This window comes from Salvia miltiorrhiza, chromosome 7 (genome assembly GCF_028751815.1).
Source record: "Salvia miltiorrhiza cultivar Shanhuang (shh) chromosome 7, IMPLAD_Smil_shh, whole genome shotgun sequence".
Lineage (NCBI taxonomy): Eukaryota > Viridiplantae > Streptophyta > Magnoliopsida > Lamiales > Lamiaceae > Salvia > Salvia miltiorrhiza.
In genome coordinates this window covers 6055270-6076564 of record NC_080393.1, presented here as the reverse complement: position 1 = coordinate 6076564, position 21295 = coordinate 6055270, and the positions used below count along the sequence as shown (strand labels likewise).

General features: G+C 37.4%; 4 protein-coding genes across 8 annotated transcripts; all 4 read right to left on the bottom strand.

The window, feature by feature from the left end:
* Nucleotides 1-897: 897 nt before the first annotated feature.
* Nucleotides 898-4940, bottom strand: LOC130992025 (non-specific phospholipase C1). Its single transcript, XM_057916483.1, has 3 exons — nt 2775-4940; nt 2093-2272; nt 898-1409 (listed from the first exon to the last, which is right to left on the bottom strand). The coding sequence occupies exons 1-3, from the start codon at nt 3886-3888 to the stop codon at nt 1087-1089; spliced, it is 1617 nt and encodes a 538-aa protein (XP_057772466.1). The 5' UTR covers nt 3889-4940; the 3' UTR covers nt 898-1086.
* Nucleotides 4941-5090: 150 nt separating this feature from the next.
* On the bottom strand, nt 5091-7111 carry LOC130992026 (probable NAD(P)H dehydrogenase (quinone) FQR1-like 3). Of its 2 annotated transcripts, none has more exons than XM_057916485.1 (5): nt 7039-7111; nt 6830-6895; nt 6609-6702; nt 5864-6129; nt 5091-5490 (listed from the first exon to the last, which is right to left on the bottom strand). In XM_057916485.1, the coding sequence occupies exons 2-5, from the start codon at nt 6853-6855 to the stop codon at nt 5265-5267; spliced, it is 612 nt and encodes a 203-aa protein (XP_057772468.1). In that variant the 5' UTR covers nt 6856-6895; nt 7039-7111; the 3' UTR covers nt 5091-5264. The 2 variants fall into 2 exon arrangements, with proteins under 2 accessions (XP_057772468.1, XP_057772467.1); XM_057916484.1 differs by having other exon boundaries at nt 6995-7067.
* An 854-nt stretch (nt 7112-7965) lies between these two features.
* On the bottom strand, nt 7966-13394 carry LOC130992024 (anthranilate synthase alpha subunit 2, chloroplastic-like). Of its 2 annotated transcripts, XM_057916481.1 has the most exons (11): nt 13014-13394; nt 12573-12757; nt 12146-12335; nt 11710-11861; nt 11201-11316; nt 10866-11112; nt 10716-10772; nt 9603-9755; nt 9142-9222; nt 8738-8824; nt 7966-8495 (listed from the first exon to the last, which is right to left on the bottom strand). In XM_057916481.1, the coding sequence occupies exons 1-11, from the start codon at nt 13150-13152 to the stop codon at nt 8172-8174; spliced, it is 1731 nt and encodes a 576-aa protein (XP_057772464.1). In that variant the 5' UTR covers nt 13153-13394; the 3' UTR covers nt 7966-8171. The 2 variants fall into 2 exon arrangements, with proteins under 2 accessions (XP_057772464.1, XP_057772465.1); XM_057916482.1 differs by lacking the exon at nt 13014-13394 and having other exon boundaries at nt 12146-12324.
* Nucleotides 13395-17398: 4004 nt separating this feature from the next.
* Nucleotides 17399-21064, bottom strand: LOC130992022 (uncharacterized). Of its 3 annotated transcripts, none has more exons than XM_057916480.1 (3): nt 20886-21064; nt 18946-20594; nt 17399-18135 (listed from the first exon to the last, which is right to left on the bottom strand). In XM_057916480.1, exons 2-3 carry the CDS (start codon nt 20403-20405, stop codon nt 17883-17885), a joined length of 1713 nt encoding a protein of 570 aa, XP_057772463.1. In that variant the 5' UTR covers nt 20406-20594; nt 20886-21064; the 3' UTR covers nt 17399-17882. The 3 variants fall into 3 exon arrangements, with proteins under 3 accessions (XP_057772463.1, XP_057772461.1, XP_057772462.1); XM_057916478.1 differs by having other exon boundaries at nt 20850-21042; XM_057916479.1 differs by having other exon boundaries at nt 20862-20991.
* Nucleotides 21065-21295: the final 231 nt, after the last annotated feature.

Below are 21295 nucleotides of genomic sequence, written 5' to 3'. Positions count from 1 at the left end.
TTACTACTAAAAAGTAAGTTTTCTTAATCACCATGCCCAAAAGAAGTGAGTCTATTGGAGTGGGACAGAGGGAGTAATTTTTATTAAAATTAATTGTCTATAAATACATTAATTATATTTTTATTTTAACTTTTAATTGATACTAATATTTTTAATCAATTCATATATAAACTTTGAACTTTTTAAAATTCGGCTCAATTAAAATTTCAAATATATCTAATTCTATGTCGATATTGAAATTTTATTGAGTGACATATAACATAAGAGAAAAGGAATATTTGTTGTAAAATACTTTAACTTTCAGCAAATTCTGATTTTTCTGATAATCTTTAAAATTAGAAGAAAAAAAATACATCACCTTTTGATTTCTTTATGATTTTTCCCAAGAATATGAAATACCCCTAAATAGAATCTGATTTTAGGACTTTTGATTTAAATTTTTTGATACTTAAGTTTGACGGATAATAAAGGTGACATAATAAAGCCGATGCGTAGGTATCAACGAATCTAAGTCAAAAGTCCTAAAATCAACTTCTATTTGGGGTATTTCATACCCATGGGAAAAATCAGGAAAAAAAAAAAGAAAAGAAAGATGGCGTATTTTTTTCGTAATTTTAAAAGTTATGAGAAAAATCTGAATTTATTGAAAATTCGTGTATTTTACGATAAATATCCCAAGATAAAATGTTGTCGTAAAAAGGTGGCATTGATTAAACATAAGAATTTGTGTATACTTCATATGTTTACGTACACTTTATTCAACTATATGAAAATTTAGTCATATAAAATAATTATTCAATTAATAAGATAAAAATATAAATTAATATTTCATTCTATTACGCATTCCATAAACATATTAATCATAGGCCAACGAAATTTATGTAACAGACGACACAATTTATTCAAGTGGGATTTATACTTCAAATCAAATATATAGGTATAACAATGAAGCACTATATATCTGTTACAAGCACATTCTCATCCCTCATCCTAAACTTATATATACAAGAAGGATCCATGAACATCTCCATTCCACTTCATATATTTCTAAATCTACAACACAGAAAAAGGGGAATACCTAAACAATCACAAGGATTCATGGCGGCTTTTGGATTGTGCTTCTGCAGTTCTACTGGTTAGAGAGGGCCTCATGGTGACGAGAGCCGAATCGTTCGCACCAGCTCTTAGAGCAGCCCTCCCAGCTTCCAAGAACCTCCTGACTGCATCCTCAGCGTACCTGTTACCCGTTTCCACGTTCATTTCTCTTCCTATGTCGGGATACGAATTGAGCATGTAGTCGCCATTGAGCTGTGATGCAAGCTGAATCAGCTCGATTTGGAATTCCGAGAGTTTCTCGTCTTCCTTTGGCCCCCTTGGCCTCAGTGCCACCATCACTTCTGGGAGTTTCTCTACAGAATGATAGAAATTTCAAGATTGAATCACAACCATGATAAAATGGTGGACCAGAACAAGATCAACACAATGTAGATCAGATGTAGGCAAGTAGAAGTTCGATTTTAAGCAGATGCCGTCGTATAAATACTGCAGGCCGGTTTCTATAACATGGTTATACCTAAATCAGAGCCAAAATGCAATGCCTCTAACTACTACCATACTACATTTCCTTCTTTCTTTTGTGATCGGATTTCTGACTTCATGTCGTTCGAAGTTGAAGCACAGATGCAGTGATTGAGTCGAGATAACACGCTTCGTTACTATGGGAACCAGGTGCTTTAATAAAATGGTTTTTCTCAATATCACATATTGACAATAACCAGAAAACTAAAACTTATGAATCAATAATACTAGTGGCAAGGCAAGAATCATCATTTTAGTTGGTTTATTTTCTTGTTATAGCTTTCAATAGGGAACTTAATCGCTGAAGCCTTCAAACGGTGTCATCATCGAAACTTGCTCTATTCTCTACTATATTCGGTGTTAAAATTAACCGCAAACAACACATATAACCAATCGTACGTACCCAATCTAATCCTAGAAGCTTTTCAGAAACCACAAAGCATAGTTGAAATACATAGAGGCTTATCTTGATTATAATAGGCTAATCGAAGAAGACGATGAGATAAGGGTGCACCTGGACAGTCGTTGCGAGGAGTATCACGCATGTAAAAGTACTTCTCAAAAGTTCCAGCCCACGCATCCCGTTTAGTCAAAAAGTTCGAGTTCTTAAGATTGAAAAGTTTCTTCACGGTAGCAGGTATCGACGAGTGCTCATATTGTGAAGTTGGGGTCGGGCCACTCGGCTCATGAATCACTGCAACATAATCGAGACTACGCCATCAGGCAATGTTCAAACAGAAATAGAGGCTACAACACCACTTAAATAAGAATTTGCTCAGTTCAGATATGAATTAATTCTGCATATTATCAAGAACATGCACACTCAAGACTCAAAATTACCCCCAAAAAAAGGTAACTTATCATTCTTTTCATGAAGGTTCATTCATCTAACACACCCAAAAAATCATATCATAAGCAAACTTGGACAAAATTAAAAGCATCTTTTTTTAAAAATGGTTCTTCATCTTTCCACCTGTGATAAATTTTGACAGTATTCTATTTCTCGTTCAACTGCTGGACAAGACAAACATGTATTTTCAAAGTGTTTTTGTCTAATCAACCAAGGTTCAAAACAGAGCAATTTCACCAAGATGGACTTCACAATTGATACAGACGTGTTTATAGCATATAATCCATACGAACATTCATCAAAAAAGGACAGTTAGTCCATCAAATTCAAATTCACAACGCCATACCGGAGCCTTTGTCGATCCACGGCGAAATCAACAAGGTAGGAACGCGCACACCAAGCCTATTAAACTGGAAGTAATATGGGTCGGGTCCAATGATCCCATCCGGATTGGGGACTCCATCAACAGGCGTGGGCACGTGATCATAGAATCCTCCATGTTCATCATAGGTGATCAAGATGGCCATCTCCTCCCACTGCGGGCTCTTCCGCAGCGTCTCGTACACCTCCTTCACAAACCTCTGCCCCTCCGCCACGTCGTGCGAGGGGTGATCGTCGTTGGCCGGGAAGAGCGACAAGTCAAAGTAGCGCTGCTCGATCACCACGTAGTTCGGCAGCTTCCCCAACAGAGCATCGAGCTTGAATTTCAAAGCGTAGCTATGGAACTTCACTATGTTCTTCAATTTCCGCAGAGACTTGAAAAACAGAGTGGCGGGGATATTCTGGTAATATATCCCGAAATCGAGGTCATTCTCGTCCAAGGAGTCGAAAATGGTCTTCTGCGGGAAGCCACGGATGAGATCCTTCCGGACGTTGCTGGAGGCGCCGTGGGAGGTAGCGGAGTGGACGTAGAACCGGTTCGGCTGCGTCGAGGCGGGGACGGATGCGAACCACCGGTCCATCACCGCGAACTGGTTCGCGAGCTCGGTGTAGACCGGGACGAGCTCCGGTTTGAAGCCGCTCATGACGGTGGCGGCCATCCCCGCCACCCCCATGCTCTCGGCCTGCTGCACGAACCCATCCATGGGGGCCGGCTTCGCCGACGTGTCGTTGCGCCCGAATATCTGCTCCCGGATCGCCTGGATCGAGTGGCCGGGATCCGATTCGACGAAGACGGCACCATCGGTCACGGCGACGGACGGGGAGCTCGGGTCGGATGCGTTGACCCGGTTAGATTCGGAGCCGGTGAGCCCGTCGATGTCGGGCCGGGTTCTCCTGAGCCAGCCGAGCATGTGGTCGAAGGAGCGGTTTTCCATCACCACTACTACGAAGGTTTTGATGGGGCCGTTGATTTTGTGCTTGGTTTTTTTGGGGGATGAGAGAGGGACGGAGGCGGAGAGGAGGAGGTAGGTGAGGAAGACGGCGGCGGCGCGGAGGTGGAGTAACCGGAGAAACCCCATTTTTGCGGTGGAGGATTTTAGTGAAGAATATGCGAATATATAGGGAAATTAAAGAGGAAGATTTTTACATCTATTACAGTTGCTTGAAACTTGTTTGACTTAAATCGATTTTATTTTTCTGGTTTGGTAGTTGCTTTCGATATTGAATTTTATTGCCTTTTTGAGATTTATTTTTTGATTAATTAATCATAAAACTTAGTAGTTTGAGTTAAGTTTTTATTTTGGCGTTAGTAATCATAATTGGTGTGTGTTTCATTTATACAAAGTGTTTGTAGTAACGTAATATTAACAGCATTACTATAAACTGCATTAATGAAGTGACATGTTTTAGGTGGCGAGGAGATTCGAGGATTGAATGTCGATTACTACTGCAAGGGCGAAGAATATCGATACGTAGAATGAAAAACACTCAAACAATAATTTCTTTAAAAGATGCTAAAAATATTGTATTACGGTCGATTTAAAATTTATATGAAAACTTTCACAATAAACTTTTTTCTCTCACCTCTCTTTTTAATTCCTCAAAAAAAAAATTACGATTATTTTTTGTTTACATTCCTTTACAATATTAGTTTTATTTAAATTTTTATATTTTTATTAGATATCAATTTTTATGTTTTTATTTACGTATTCTTTTTCTACTATATGATTAATTATTAATGCAACTAAAAAGAATATAATTATTGCTTCAAAAAAATACAATTATATTCGTTTGTTTTAGAACTCTTTAATTTTAAGAACAAATATTTTTGAATTAGAATATGTATTATTTTAATATAAATTTGAAAATGAATAATTAATGTATATCTAATTTTTTTAAAATTATAAAATACTTCCTCCGTCCCGTTAGAATATATTCAATTCTTTTGAACACTTAAATTAAGAAACTTACTTTTGAGGAGAAAAATTGTGTGGTCCACCTTATTAATCTCCCAAAATAAAAAAACAAACTTATTCTAGTGAAGCATAGAAGTATATTTTAACTCATGCATCGGTTCATACGAGAAGGCGTAAGTTAGAGTTATACTATAGTTGTTGCATTCAACGAAAAATGTAGTTTTCCTTAATTGTTGCAATAATTGTAATCGCCAGTTCTAATTTATGATCAACGGCTAATTGACATCATTCATTAATATACATTTAATTGTGGAAAACGATTGTGTGGGTAGCATTTGTTCAACCATTTTGCAGTCTGACTTCTCTTTCGTAATTAAACTTAATTAATGGTTATTAATAATGAGCCAAACAAGATCTTACTTGGTAAGAATTCAATACATGAAGTAGACCACTCGGATCCGTAAAAATACCTTATTGATGAGGCACCAAAAACAGATTACTATAAGATTGTGAGAGGCAAGCAAGGTTTTCAAGCTTGTTCAGGTGTTGAGCTTTCTGGTGATTTGAGCAACGTACCAACCTTGATGAAAGGCTTGCTGAAGCTCGAGCTCCGTAGGCTGGCGTGACCCGTCCGCTGCATAAGTCCCTGCACCGTAGGGAGACCCACCGCGCACTTGCTCCATCTCGAACATCCCACCACCGAATGTGTAGCCGGGGGGTACGAACAACATGCCGTGATGTGCCAGTTGTGTTATGGCTGTCAATCTGCATTTTGATTGTTCATCATCATAGCTTCTCAAAAACAAAATGATCAACATTCATCCTAGCTTTAGTCTACTTAGAGGCTGCATGATTCTATAGATTGATAGATGACACAAGGTAGTTTTTCAAGGGAATGGCTGCAGCTTCTACCAATATGTTATAGGCTTCAGTTTCCCAACAGCAAGATTTTCACATCTAACTTATAACTAGTTTATCTCAGTGATCAATAATTAGTAATGTTACTAGATCAATGAAGCATCAAACTACAAAATTCAGATGATTTTGTTAATGTGTATTAGAATCCACAGTTTGTGACATTCAGCCATCAAGCATCAAAACATGGTGAAATGAAATAAGTAGAGAGAATTTAATTTACGCGGTAAGTTCCTGGCCGCCTCCATGGAAACCCGTGCTCCAGAAGATCCCGGCCGGCTTCCCAGCCAGAAGTTGGGACGCCCATATGTCGCTGGTGGCATCGAAAAAGGCTTTGCACTGCGCCGCCATTACCCCGAAACGAGAAGGGAAACCGAAGAGGAAACCATCAGCCTCCACCAGCTGCTGAGGCCTAATCTCAGGCACATCATCTGCTTGTGCTGGAGCTTTCATCTTCTCTAAAACCTTGCTAGGCAGCGTTTCCGGCACCTAATTAACTCCAAGATAACACATATGATTGAGTATTTGAGGTGATTAGATGATCCAACAAGTTCAAAATCAATCACTCCCTCTAAGTTAACATTAGATTAATCTAATCAATCCTATTAAGCTTAGTAAACTCCCAAGATCAGAGCTTTTTGTTCAACCTACAAAAACTGATGGATTCACTCTCTCTACTCACTAGGAACTTCTAGAATGATGAAAAGATTACATCAAGAATATTGATATCGCTAATAACAGTCAGCAATCAACTAACCAAACCACCATAAAAATATGCTGCATATTTGCACAATCCATGATCAAACAGTGCAAAGAACTTTGGGATTTCGAGAAAAAGCAATTAGAATCAAGAATCAAATATACTTAATATTCGTCATCAATTGAAATCCCACAAACAGAACCAAATTCTAGAATCATTTTCTAACAATTTAAGCTCCAAATTAAAGAAGAGAAATCAAGAAAATAACCCTCCAAAGCGTAGCTTCAACATCAGGAACCGAATTAGCACCCCTCTGTATTTCTCTTGCCATGGTCTCAACATGTCCATACAGAGAGTAATACCTAAAATATAAGAGTTAATTAAAACTCTTTATCCATCATTGAAATTAAATGATCGACATCAAACATTCATTTATTTTTTACCATCCTTAACAAGATCAAGATAAACATGATTTTGTCTTGTACTTACACAATATAAACCTTAGTAACTGGCATTATCTACCTCTTGAAGTCAAAGAAAACCCAATCTGGAAACCTGAGATCACACCAGAATCAAAATTTAGAGAGAGAGAGAGAGATGGGACTTGATGATTCTTATTACTGAAACAGAACGTGATAAAAAAAAAAGGGAAACCTGAATAAAATAGCACTAATTCAAGAAACAAGGTTTTGGAATACCCTTTTTGAAATAAGAAACGAATATATTGATATCTGTGGTTTGCATAGTATTTTATGATGTTGATATTATTGCACGGGAAGAAGACGAGGAACGCAACAAAGTTGATCAGAAGGCAAAATAGAGAAAGTACATAGGTGCCAAATTCTGCTATTGTTTTGTCTGCTCAAATATTCCCTCATTTTTCTTAAGACAGGTGCCACTATATCGCTGTTGGGTGGATGTGGATAATTTAGTTGTTTTTTAAGATAAGATTTGCCTCGTATTTTGTTGTCTTAATATATAGTAGAACACTACAGTCTACACCATGTGCTAATATGTAGACTTCTCATTAAATTAATATAAATTACAATCGTTTAATCTTATGAATTAGTTCAGTGACAGCTTTAATCCGATATCTTACTAATATATTATTCAAGCTTCATAATTAAAAAAAAAGATGTATATTGGTAACCTAACCTTCCTCTATATAATAATTAAAAAAAAAAAGATGTCAGTTTTAGTGGTAGACTGGTAGTATCAAACAAAATGTAAAAATTTAAACAAGGTGTAATGGTTAAAAAAAATCATGTGAAAATTATAAGTTCGAATAATCTTTATATAATTTCAACAAATAGCATTTGAATTACATAAAAAGATACTAGTGGTTTTTTTATCTGCCAAGGATGGGTAATTGTGGGCACTGATTAAGAAATTAAATGGAAGCTTTACACTAATCAAACGTGACACTTAAGCGAATTGAAACTCATTATTTGACCTGATCTGGGAGAAGAAAAAGATACGGGCTAACGTAAGTCGCGTCAAAATCCGGAGTAGAGTGAATTTTGCTCACTCTTTATCATATTTTGACTCAATAAATAAAAAGCATACTGCAAGCAAATAAGCAACATAAACACAAGATTTGCAAAATGCAACGACAAAGAAACAGCTAAAAGCAATTTCCCTATATCATTAATCAACAAATTTGGAGCAAGAAACCATCCCAAGCTATCTTCTCCATCTACAAACTTGAAGTATAAAATACAAAAACAGAAACCATCCCAAGCCCTATAGTGAAATGAACATTTCTTTCTACAACTAGGTTTGCCAAAATTTCCTCTGGGATTATGGGGATAGACAGGGGAAGCGAAGATCGTTACTTTTCGACGAATGATGACTCGGCAAGATCGATGGCACGAGCAAGAGCGGCGGCCTTGTTTTCACACTCCCTCTGCTCATCGGCAGGATCACTGTCTGCAACGATGCCAGCCCCGGCTTGGAGATAGGCGACCCAATCCCGACGCTTTGCACTGTCCTTGTACGAGTACATAGTGTCATACCGCATGTTGGTCGGGAATACGATGGTTCTCAGAGCTAATGCGATATCCATATCTCCAGAGAAAGAAATGCCACCGAAACCACCACTGTAAGGCCCCCGTCTTGTCACTTCAAGTTCATCAATCAATTCCATAGCTTTCACCTACACATCAGAAGTTACTAAACTGTGTAAGTAGAGAAAATGATATGGTTCTTTATTGGATGAAAATTTGAAAGTGCCTCCAATCTAATGAATCTACTAGACAGACAGCCGTTATGAACTATGAGCAGTATAATATAAGTTAATCCAATTGACGCACAGATATTAAAGAGCTGGAAAATCGTCAGTAGCCACATGAGAGAGAGAGGGAAGAGGTGTTGGTAGAAGAAAATCGTATGTACAACCTTAGGGGCTCCACTGACTGTTCCAACGGGCAATGCTGCACGGAGAGCATCCCAGCTGGTCAAATTAGGTAGCAGCTCACCAGTAACCTTCAAAATCAATATGAATCAATAGAAGAAAAGACGAAAAAGCAGTAGCAATACATATTATTTCACAGAGGAAAAGTGGCTAATTTTCTGAAAACTGGGATATAAAGCAACAATATGTCTCCGAATCTCAGAAATGAATATGCAAGACCATCAGTTTGGGTCATTTTAAATACTATTTCTACCTTCCAAGCATAAATTAATGAAGAAGCTATTGTTTACGTAAAGTTGAATATTGCAAGGCACTCTCCTTTTTCTTTTTATAAATTAATGAAGAAGCTATTCGATGGGAAGGATAACCTCTAGTAGAGAATACATACAGTGGAACTAATGTGCATAACATGGGAATAGCGTTCAATGTTCATCAGTTTGTTGACCTTGACGGAGCCAGGTTTTGACACCTGCAATGCCAGAAACAATCAAGAATGAAATAAAATAAGCACATCTGGAACCAGAAAACGAGTGTCTTCATTAATCATTCCCATTCTTTGATTTATCAAATAATTAGTCCGCTGTACTAGTATTCTTTCAATGTCCATTCCCAACTACCCTTGAAAATGCATTACTCAAGAAGAAATATGATCTGATTGAAAATCTTTTATCAGACCATACAAGTGGGTACATGTTCTAAAAATATATCTCTCGCCTATGAGAACAACCTTTCAAGCAATATAGTATACAGAGTTTCAAATATATACTGCAAATAGTGCATTTTCCCAATGCCCAATCCGTGTATAGAGTAATAAACCAAACAATAATAGTAGACATAGATGAGATCAACCTTTCCAACATCATTCCTTCCCAAGTCAACAAGCATAATGTGTTCTGCACACTGTTTTTCGTCATGCAAAAGCTGATTTTGTAGCATATAATCTTCCTTTACTGTCTTGCCTCTCCGTATAGTTCCAGCCAGTGGTCGGTTAGTGACTACACCCTGTTATGAAGAAAAATAAGCAGAAAAAGAAACAGAATCATGTAAAAAAAGTCTCATAAGACGATAACCAAACAATTAAAATTCAGGCGTATAAAATGTTCTTGGGGAAGCTATGGACTATAAGATGTGACAGGTTACAACTTAGAATGTGCTGCATCATAGCCCTTTGGGCTTTTAAATCTTTGTTACTCTAGTGAAACATTAGAGACTGAACTTTTCATCTTAAAGACACACTACACCTGACATCGTTTCCTGTCCATGAGTAACTGATGAGCCCACCTTAAGGATTATATTACTAAGGGACCCCTCCCAAAGGCATATAAAGTCTTGTTGGTTGTTTCTATACAAGTGAAGCTAATCGGCAATTAACATTCATCAACTCTTGACAAAATTTAGTAGACAACAGTGCAAAAAGATATCCAACATGTGGATGGACAACATTCTGCTTATGAAATATTTGCTCATTTTGCTGATTTTTTATGGCATTTTATCAATTTTTCATATTACTGATATCTGTACACGCATACAGAAACATATATGTATATGAAGCAATTTGATTTCAGAAAAATTTAGTATTTCTTCTCAAAGAACAGCAAAACCAAACAGAATCACTATATAAAAAGAGTAATGTAGAAATAGTGTCTTCCAGAACAGAAACTGCATGATTCTGCATGAGAGAGAATACTATTACACCAAGAAAAACATTTACTTATTCTAGCTTTGCACACTTATACAAAATTAGATTTCAAGGCCTAGTGGATACCTAAAATAATTTTTGAGAACAAAAACAGAGTACTGGAATGTAAAAGAACACAGTTTTTTGATATCATTTTTAGTACAAGCCTCTCAAGAGTTTTGAAAAAAGGACTAGAGGCTGAGAGGGAAATATATGTGAAAAATCAAGTGTTAGCAGGATAGTTAAGAAAGAGCTGTAACATTCGAACAGCAGATATTACTTGCCTTCTTAACTCGAGTAAGAATTTCAGGACTTGAAGCAACCAGGATACAGCCTCTTGCCTGATCACCATGGCATGGTTATAGATTGTAAGAAACAAACAAAAAAAGAGAGATCGACATAGAAGAGCAAGTTTTAAAGAACAGTAGACATACTTGTAAGTATGTCATATATGGACTTGGATTGACAATTCTTAATGCTCTATACACTTCAAAAGGATCTGCAAAAGTTCGACGTTCAAAACGCTGGCTGAGGACAATTTGGAATATATCACCTGCTAGGATATGCTCCTTAGCTTTTATTACTGCATTCTGGTATTCTTCACCGGTCATGGTGGACTTGCTCAAAGAGGGACCAAAAAGGCTAGTGTGCAACTTTATTGAACCTGCAGCAAGCCTAGGACTACAAGTAACAAACAGAACAAGATAATTATAACAACAGAAACTAGTCATATAACTTTAAAATTTAAATCGGAAAATGAATTGCTTACGTTTGTATATCATGCACTCTTGAAACTAAAGCTTCTAATCTATTCATCCCACCATCATAGGCCTCCTCAACGTTTTTATACTGTTCCAACCTGACCCAGTGTATCACATATGCTTTCTGGAGAGAAGTACCAATACTAAGTAAACAGGATAATAAACTTCAAGTTGCAACAGAAAACTGGACATGAAATGAGTTATTTTGAATATAATAGGGATAGTAAACTTTTATATAAATTTAATGCAAATAGTTTGAACATTATTTGTCTAAACGGACGATTTACCACAGAGAGAACTATACGCAAAAACAAGTTGCCTCTGAGCTAGTAGTTTTACCATTAAACCAAGCCAGAGAGTTTGAACAAGAAAGTCTATCAAACACATGCAATAACATGAAAAAACAGATCAGTCCATCATGACACAGTAAAACAACTAGCTAAACTCAAAATTATTAAATTTTGGACTTCTTTTTTGGTTGCATGTGTATTAACATTTCAAGGGAGTAAGAATGAACCTTTTCCACATGATCAAACACAATTACATCATCATAAAGGCCAAGGTGAACATCAGGAAGGTTTCTGTCATCCATAGGAGCTTTTGTGAAAGGAAGCTTTTTGGTTTCTACATAACGAACTGTGTCGTATGAGAAATAACCAACCCAACCACCTGTTTGAAGAGAATACATTGTTAAAGACTTATCATAGTTTATAACAGAACAGAATATAAATATCTTTCCTTGCAGTCAATAATCTAGAACACCAATGTCATAGTGACATGCAGGAAATATGATATCAAGAAGTCATTGGCTAAATATCTAACATTCTAGCTATTTGCTTTCCCTGAACCTTAGGTTAAATGTAATAATCTTGTCTTAGTTAGAGTTAATATCATGAATTTTATCAACTAGGTTTAACTTAACAATTGCAGTGCCCAACTTTTTCACAAATTACCACAAAATGCTTCGGGTAGCTCATCAATTCGCTGGGGTTTCCACTTCTCCATATATGTGCGTGGAACATTCATAGGATCCTCCACAAACTTCTCTATCCTCTCTCCCTTAAAATGATCGACTATGGTTACCATGTTCTCCTTCGCCACAATTTCCATTGTTGGTTGAGCTCCAATAACACTATATCGCCCCTAGGAAAATTTATTCACCATGAGTTAGAGCAAGCAAGGGGCCTATTTTAAATTAAAAGATCAATGTTCTCAAATTCATTTATGTTCCTAATGAAACCTATGACAACAATGACAGAGGCAATCAATTCCATTTGAAGTTCACTAGCCATGAAATCTCCAGAATGTTGTACTCTCTAACCAATACAAATGAGCTTCGTTTGAAAAATAATCTGCAAATGCGATGAAATGATATCTTACGACATTGGAAGCTTTTAAACCCGGCTCCACGGATTCGAAAAGAAAACTGGGGGCATCTCTCTCATCCTCCTTCACCAAGCACCTATATGCAAGCACCGGAGTCAAGTGATCAGAAAATATGGGCCTGTATAGAGGGATCAAATTCCCATCGTTTGCAGCTTCCTTGAACTTGACAGAGTGGTCCACTGCAGCCAACAAGCTCATTAAACTCATGATATTGAAGAAAGAATAAAAATAATCCAAACGTTCTTCCTTCCATTTTCCAATCTATTTTGTTAAATTTAATAGCAATTAGCAACAAACATAACCTCAATTAATCGGAAATTCGAGTCCCTTCTCTCTTGTATTCACACGACGCAGACAATATGGAATAAGGAGCAGCAAATCATTCTAGAAAAAAAAATGCCAGAACTGAGATGATTGAAGAGAGACTGAACTGACCCAACGATGGAAGTGAAATGCCGCATTTAACGGCCCAACGAGTCCTGAAGGTGGCTATTAAGGGAACGGCGGCGGGGGCGGTGGTGGTGCGACGAGGAGCTAGAAGCGGATTGTTACAGCGAAAACCTAGGGTTTCCATTTACAGAACAATCAAGAATTTGAGATGTAAAATTGATTTTTTCCTTCTTCGAACAGAGTATGTAGTTTCTAGACGAAGACAAAGAAGCAGTTTCGCAACGCAGAGAGGTTTTCCTTAAAATAAGTTGGAAAGTTTGGTACATTAAATTTCCAATTATCTAAAAGTATAAAATGCAGACAATATTGTTACAGTGCATAACATTAATGAGGGAAATCTTTCGAATGTTATAAATAGTTTCGTCGTGCACGAGATTTTTAATGTGGTTTGCCCATAACTAAAAAAGAGTAGTGATTTGCTCTTTATTACATATAAATAATAATTTATTTGGATTGAAAACTTGAATAGTTATTGGAGATTTCACTCCACAACCAAAATCATTTTTTTTTCGAAGTTAGAAATATTATAGGAATAGTTTACAGAACCTAAATAAAAAAGAGGCAAACAAAAACCTTTACTTTTTGTCATATTAATACCCTTTTGGGTTTGTTATCTCCGAGTGTGTTTTACGATCGTTTAAAATATGAATGATAAATATTTTAAAGGGATAATTGTCCCTAAATACATAAACTTTCATAAATTTTTGGAATTGCACATCACCTTTAAATTCAGCCCCACAATACATAAATTTTGATATCTTTCTGTTTTTTTCCATGGCACTGGAAATCCCCAAATGAAGAGATGACGTGGACGTCGGATTATCTACGTGGACTCGCCGGACGCCACGTGGAAATGAAAATTAAAAAACGACGTCGTTCCCTTTAGAAGTCTGAAATTCTCTCCCTCGACTCCAAAAACAAAAGTCTGAAATTCCCTCTTCCCTTTCCCTTTCGAAGTCCTCGACCAGGGAGATTCAAGAACCAAATTCGCGAGCTTCACCACATTGCGAACCAGAGCGTTGCGTCTGTCGCGAGCTTGAGAGAGCCGCGTCTGTGAAGACGCCCTAATTACGTCCGTGAAGAGCCACGCCTGTCGCGAACTCGCAGGCATAATCGAACCAGAGTTGAAGGACTCGAGCAGAGCCCTAATTCGAAGAAGACACCAAATTCACGAGCTTCTAGAATCGCGTCAGTCTTTGAGCGTCGCGAGCCGAAATTGGGAATACAAAAGAGCGTCTGAATTTGAGCGTCTGTCTTTCAGCGTCGAACGTGGTCTTCATCTTCGAAGTAGAAGGTAGAAGGTAGCTCGATTTGAAGGGAGCAGGAATCTGAAATTCGTCCATTGAAATCGTCTTCTGAAGCTGTTGTTAATCAATTCCCCTTGTCTTCTTTTTCAAGATAGAATGGAGCACAGAGGAGCAATTAGGGCTTGCGAATTTGGTGATGGAGACATGGAAGACGAATTTGGTGATGGAGCACAGAGGAGCAATTAGGGCTCGCAAGTTCGCGAATCTGGTTCTTGAATCTCCATGGTTGACGATTTCAGAAGCTCGCACTCAGAGAAGACAGGGAAGACGACAGACGCTACACTCTCAATTTCTTCAGATTAGGGCTTGAACTTCTAAAGGGAAGAGGGAATTTCAGACTTGATTTTTGGGAGATTACTAGGAACGACGTCGTTTTTTAATTTTCATTTCCACGTGGCGTCCGACGAGTCCACGTAGATAATCCGACGTCCATGTCATCTCTACATTTGGGGATTTCCGGTGCCATGGGAAAAAACAGAAAGATATCAAAGTTTATGTATTGTGGGGCTGAATTTAAAAGTGATGTGCAATTCCAGAAATTTGTGTGAAAGTTTATGCATTAAGGGGCAATTACCCCTATTTTAAATATCAGTTAACGTTCACACTATTAAACTAAATTGCAAATACATTGATGTAACCTAAGACCTCTCGGAGAGAAAAGTCTTTAGGTGCTTCAACTAACCACTTGAATTAGTTCTTATTGATTAATTTAAAATTGAGTTATTAGCATTTAAATACACAACTTTTGGGAGTAGTTTGATTTTGCACATAAACTTTGAAATGAGTAAAAAAAAAATCATGAATTTTAATATTGTAGCAATTTTACCACAAATTCAATTTCTAAAAATTCGAACTCTATAAAAATCCTACGAATTTTCAGGTTTAGAGATGTCTTATAGGATATCTTTTAGAAAGATCTTATATGATAAAACGTCTGATGAGTACACATCGATATTTCAACTTACCATATTAACTTTAATTTGAGCGAAAATTGTATTTGTGGCAAAATTAATAGCACTCCCTCCGTCCCACTCCAAATGTCCCATTTTCTATTTTGGGTTGTCTCACTTCAAATGTCTCATTCCTTTTTTGGCAATACACTCTCTCTCTATACTTAATATTTAAATAATTTCCAATAATCCACTTTATCTACTTTATACTCACTTTATCTACTTTATACACATTTCTTCATCTCCGTGCCCAAAAGAAATGAGACGTTTGGAGCGGGACGGAGGGAGTATAACATTAAAATTTATGTATTTTTTATTCCAATTAAAATTTATGTGCTGAATCAAATTATTCTCAAAATTAATATATTTAAATGCTAATGACCCTTTAAAATATGGTATACGATAGAGCACAATCCTCAAAATATTAATGTTGGTATATAATATGACAAATTTTTCAAATTGTGAATAGCGTTCTTGAAAAACCTTGATTTTCGTTTGTGGCAGTGGCACTAGCGTGTGCACTTGGGGAATTGAAATTGTATAGAATATTGAGAAAGACTTATACTTGTCTAAATTTAGACTATAACAAAAGAATTTTAGGGCTGTTTTGTCGACATTTTCTGTCCATAAATATAATTTAATTTCGTCTTGATGGGCCAATAAGTCCAGTAAACGTTCATCTCATGTCAAGATCTGGGCCCAAAGTGAGAGTCATCATTTTTAATTCTTTGACAAAGATAACAAACTAGTGGCAAATTTGTCAATTTCGCAATGTCAATATGTGCACGAGCACGACTGTCAAAAGTTGGACCATCTCTTTGTCAATTAGTTGATCTTGTTTTTTTTCATTAATTGGGAACTCAACTTGAATTTAGTATTTTATCATTCAAAACTACTCAACTTTATATACAACAATGCCATCATAGGTTGATAGTAAGTATTTAACATGGATCTACATGCATATACAAAATAATGAACGCTTAGGTTAAAACTGTCTCATTATTTTCTCTAATTGTTTCTTTAATTTTTGGCTCCGTGCAACTAACTTGACAAAATTTGCCTTTCAAACTACTTCAACGATGAAATGCAGAATAGTTGGTAAGACGATTTTCTTTTAACCATTACGTTAAGGGTTCGAGTCATCACGAGGAAAAACGAAAAAACATTATCGACCATCTACTTTAAATATATATAGTATAATATAATATATTATATGCATTATATTTAATGAGCCACGGGTATAAAATGATAGAGAAACTACTGTAATATGTCCAATTATTCAAAGTATGTTCTAGTTACAACTTTAACTAGTCAATATTTGATCTAGTTAATTAGTTATCATTTTTAAATTGGTCAGCTGTTTGAGCTAATGTGTCTGAATCTCCATCGTCTTAGTAATGAAATTATTAATGATAACCATGAAAGTCCAATCTTATTTAATGTCCCTGCCTAAGTTAGTAAGATACATCATTTTTTGTGTTTAATATTACCTTTTCTGGATCCAATGATAGAACTAACTTATCACAATTGTATGATTAGAATTCTATTATAAGAAGTTGTTTGCCCAATAAATCCAATAGAACATGGCTAAGACCTAATTTGAATCTAGCTTACATTACATTAAGAGTGCCAATCACATGTAAATCTATCTAGTACTTCCTCCGTTCCACTCCAATAATCTCATTTTCATTTTCGGGACATCCCACTCTAATAGTCACATTTCTATTTTTGGTAATGATTTTACACTACAAACAATGTTGTCTTACACATCTTTACTCACTTTTACACTCAAAAAACAAGTTTATTAATCTCTGTGTCCAAATAAAATGGGGCTATTGGACCGGGACGGAGGGAATAGTATTTACTATCACATTATAGCTTCACTTATTGTCATTCTTAAGATCAGTTTAGTAATTTAAGTGTGTATTATACAGTTTTTATTTATCTTTATATCAAATAAAATTTTTATTGTGTATACTCATTATAATTATAATAATATTTATTTATTTTGTACATTTAGATTATTTAAATTCATCCTTTTATGTGGATCACACGTAAAATTAAATGCAAGCTAACATAACACAACTATTAAACACATGAAAAGAAATTTAACTTTCAAAGAGGAAAAAATGGCACTTAATTATTAACAAAAGAGTTTAATTACAATTATGCCAATTGCATGTGTGTAAGTAGAGTACAAGATCAAAAACAAAGAGCATCTCTCTTTGCACCCCACCAAAATCAAAACAAAGAAAAAAAAAAAAAAGGACCCTACCCCAGGCCCACCTATGACAGCAATATATATTATTAACTATTTATAGAAACCATTGAAAAGTCAACCTACCTCATGGAGAAGGAAACCTCTCTTCACCTCTCTCACTGGATATTTATCATAATAAATGATTGATATCTTTCCTCTCTTTTTTTTGTTCTATTTTTTTTCCCCAAAGAGTTTGATCATCAACAAAGACCATCTGATGAAGTATTTATTTCCTCTTTTTTATGTTCCCTTTTCTTTTCCAAAGAGTTTGATCATCAACAAAGACCATTCGATGGGGAGCCTCGGCCTCCTGTTCTTGATGGCACCATTGAAGAGTTTACAGACCATCTGATTCTGCATCGGGCGAGCTCAGAGGGAAGCAAGTGTCCTCACCGCCTGTGTTCCATAGGAAATGGGCGTAGTTAGCCGCGTAGTATGAGTTGCTCGGCTCTGCAGCAATGGCTTCCAAGTAGGTCTCCTCGGCTGCCCACAGATCGTTCCTCACCACCCACAGGAAGTTGGCATATTTGTTCAGTGCCTCCGCATCCTTCGGCTCCACCTTCGTGGCTCTCTTGAAGTAGTCCTCCGCCCTATTTCAACCAAACTCAGTTAGATCAAACCCGAAACTGGCTATGTAAGAACATTTCACAACATACTTCCCAGATTCTTATTAATTTGCAAAATGATTGAATAAGAGCTATTATAGAATCAATGGTATAGTTTCAAGATTCTTTATCATTTACACAAGAATTGAATTAGGGGCAATCATAGAATCAATGGAAGAATGTTAAAAACATGTTACAAACATATTTTCTAGATTCTTGATAGTTTACACAATGATTGATTAGGACTATTGCAGAATCACTGGCAGAATGTAAGGTTCCTATCAGAGGGCCGGCTATGGATGGGCTACGGGTGACCACACTCGTTTGGCTGCGTCTAGGTTGTCGGAATCAAGACTATGGCCTTACCCTTAGATTTTTCAAACTCTTAAGTCAAGACAACAAAGTACAGCCTAGAAATGAAATGCCAAGTTTTGATGATATTTTCATTTGGTGGGCTCTGACTCTAAGATGAGATGTTTTGTGTTCATTCACTAATATAATCTTTTTCATTCAAAAGAAACACACAAACTGTACCACACATTTTGCTATCACCCTACGAATCTCAACCCGATTTCGGACAACAACTCCCCCAACAAAGATCACACAACTTACACGCCACAACAACCAAATTCTTCAATCAGCCATGAACAAGATCAAGATTATTGCAAGGCTCCAACAACAATATCCTAAACCAAAATCTAATCAGACATTATTCATCACACAGCTGCAAACAATTCTAAATAGTCGAAAACAAGAAACTAAAATCCAAACACAAGATTGAAAAGAGATTTATACCTGTCAAGATCCCTAACCACGAGGTAGAGAAACTGAGCATAATTTGCTAGCAAAAGTGGATTGTTGGGCTCTTGAGCCAATTCTGTTTGGTATAGCAACTCCATTCTAAAATAATCCGAACTATCATCCGCTTCAATCTTTGCATCAACTGGAGAAACAAATCCTTTCATCGTTTCTTGATCCAAAACCTCATCCCCCGGTGCAGCCTGCATCTTGGCAGCCTCCTCCACAATCGAATCCCACAAGGTTGCTTCCTCCTCCACAGAAGCTTGCCTCGAGACAGACTCCTCCCCACTAGTCCTAGACGGATTCACAAACGAGGAAACGCTATCAGGTGCAATGCTACTATAATAATTCGACTCCTCAAATCTCCCATCTCCATCAGTACCACTACCAACAGACCGGAACTTCCCACCACCACCACCGTTGCTCCCTCCAACTGAAGATGCCTTCCCAGTCGAGGAAGACAACTTCAGTGTCTTAACAATGGATGCATCAAACTTCTGTCGGGACAAGCCCTGCTCATCCACCATGGAGACCTCCTCCGTGGTGGCTGCTGCAGCAGCACCATACATCGGTGGTGTAGCTGCTATGGCTGCATTAGTCGACATTGAGAAAACGCTGTAGTTTGCTAGGAGTATCATCACATATACCATCAAAGTCGGGGTTTCGGAGAAAACTTTCTGAAACAACCATACAAACGAGGCGTGCATTTCCCTCTGCACATTGGCTACAATCCCTTGCATATCCTCGTAGTACAAAAAAGACCTCATCTGCAAGGTATAGCTATGGAGCTCTCGGATTATAAACACCATAGACGAAAACGCCTTCTTCATCGAGCAATAAGCTGATTCCCCTGCCCCCACAAGCCCCCCCTGCCACTGCTCCTTCTTCCTCTTGATCATCCTAAGTGACAATGGGATATCAACGCTGTTTGCTCTCCTCTCAATATTGGCCGGAATTATCTCGCCCCTGTCGGGAAAATCGGGCACAACCAAGGAATCAAACGGCCTTAAACCCTCCGAGAACTTCGCCTCACCTGCACCGGCATTATCCAATCTAGTCTCGAAAGTTTTATCCATTTTTGTATTGGCATCAACATCATCGTCCTCACTCAGCTGGAATCTGAGCGCCAATTCCTGAATCTGCTTCGAGAATTCTTCGTCGGAGAATGAATCCAAGCTAGCGGACAAGGCCTTTCGGATTGTCCGAGCGCGAGATCTTTTGTTGCTACCGCACGATCGAGAGCGGTGGAGATTGGAGGGCGGATTTGCGCCCAGGAATAAGCCCGACTTCTCCACGAAGCGGCAGAAGAGGGATCCGTCGCCGCTGGAGAAGCTCCGTCGCCGCGACGACGGCGAGGAGATTGCGGAGGCCAATGTCTGGGAGGAAGACGGCGGCGATTGGGGAACTGATGGCTGAGACCAGTGCAGTGACGCTGGAGCTACTTTCAATACCATAATTCAATGAAAATAAACAAAGAACCGAGAAAAAGGTGGGATGAAAAATGGAGAGGGAAAAGGCAGAATCAATCCTTTTTCCACCCTTTTAAAACATTTCAATTTTTCTGCAAATTCTTATTGATTCGAATCAGGGAAAAGGGCACGCACAGCCCCAATTTTACTTGCGCTCAACTCAAACACGAATACCTGCAAAAGAAAAGGGAATGAAAAACGATCAATTGAAGTTAAAGCACATGCTAATAAACAAGAAAATAAATATACACTACACGAAACAAAAGCAACCCACTTCTTTTAATCATTTCACGCACACACCCACTAAAATCGGATCAAGACAACACATTCCGAGATGAATCTAGACGGGCGCATAAACCAATTTTCATGATGCTATTGCTACTACTAAGATTTAGTGACACACATAAACCAGAATCCAGAAAAAATCACCGGAAAAAGCACCCGGTACGAGAGGAGGCGGCGCACCAGCCTTTGAACGAAGCACGAGCAAGCACCGTTGCTGTAATTATCAAAATGAAGAGAAGGGGAGTGAAGGCCTTTAAATATACCCGAAAAAATATTAGAAAATGAAAAAACAAACACAAAAAACACGCTAAGAAAAATCTCGGAACAGTCCAAGAAAAATAGAGGTGACTGAAGGTACGTTCACAATAATCGAACCGTATACTTGTAAAAATACTACAGCTACACAGTGGGTCCGTACTTCTGATTTTCTTCCTCGATATTTTTTTTAAGAATCTCTCCAAAAATAAATAAAAAAATGCTACATTAGAAATAACACGAAAATTTAATAATTTTGTGGGTAGAGTTAAAGGTCCGTTATATAATAATGGGGAAATAGAAAACTAATAATATGGTGAGTTGTTTATCAAGAA

Bases quoted from the DNA above. Each gene is read 5' to 3' on its own strand.
- LOC130992025 (XM_057916483.1), bottom strand. From the start codon at position 3,888: ATGGGGTTTCTCCGGTTACTCCACCTCCGCGCCGCCGCCGTCTTCCTC. The intron at 2,273-2,774 runs GTATGGCGTTGT...ATTATGTTGCAG, and splicing joins GTGGATCGACAAAGGCTCCG to TGATTCATGAGCCGAGTGGC. The intron at 1,410-2,092 runs GTGCACCCTTAT...ATCATTCTGTAG, and splicing joins TCCTCGCAACGACTGTCCAG to AGAAACTCCCAGAAGTGATG.
- LOC130992022 (XM_057916480.1), bottom strand. From the start codon at position 20,405: ATGGTATTGAAAGTAGCTCCAGCGTCACTGCACTGGTCTCAGCCATCA. The intron at 18,136-18,945 runs GTATAAATCTCT...TGGTTGAAATAG, and splicing joins GTGGTTAGGGATCTTGACAG to GGCGGAGGACTACTTCAAGA.
- LOC130992024 (XM_057916481.1), bottom strand. From the start codon at position 13,152: ATGGAAACCCTAGGTTTTCGCTGTAACAATCCGCTTCTAGCTCCTCGT. The intron at 11,317-11,709 runs GTTCATTCTTAC...ACTTCTCTCCAG, and splicing joins TGTTTGATCATGTGGAAAAG to AAAGCATATGTGATACACTG. The intron at 9,756-10,715 runs GCAAGTAATATC...TCTTCATAACAG, and splicing joins TTCTTACTCGAGTTAAGAAG to GGTGTAGTCACTAACCGACC.
- LOC130992026 (XM_057916485.1), bottom strand. From the start codon at position 6,855: ATGCCAGTTACTAAGGTTTATATTGT. The intron at 6,703-6,829 runs GTAAGTACAAGA...CTTATATTTTAG, and splicing joins GTTACTAAGGTTTATATTGT to GTATTACTCTCTGTATGGAC. The intron at 5,491-5,863 runs GTAAATTAAATT...ATCAAAATGCAG, and splicing joins GGCGGCCAGGAACTTACCGC to ATTGACAGCCATAACACAAC.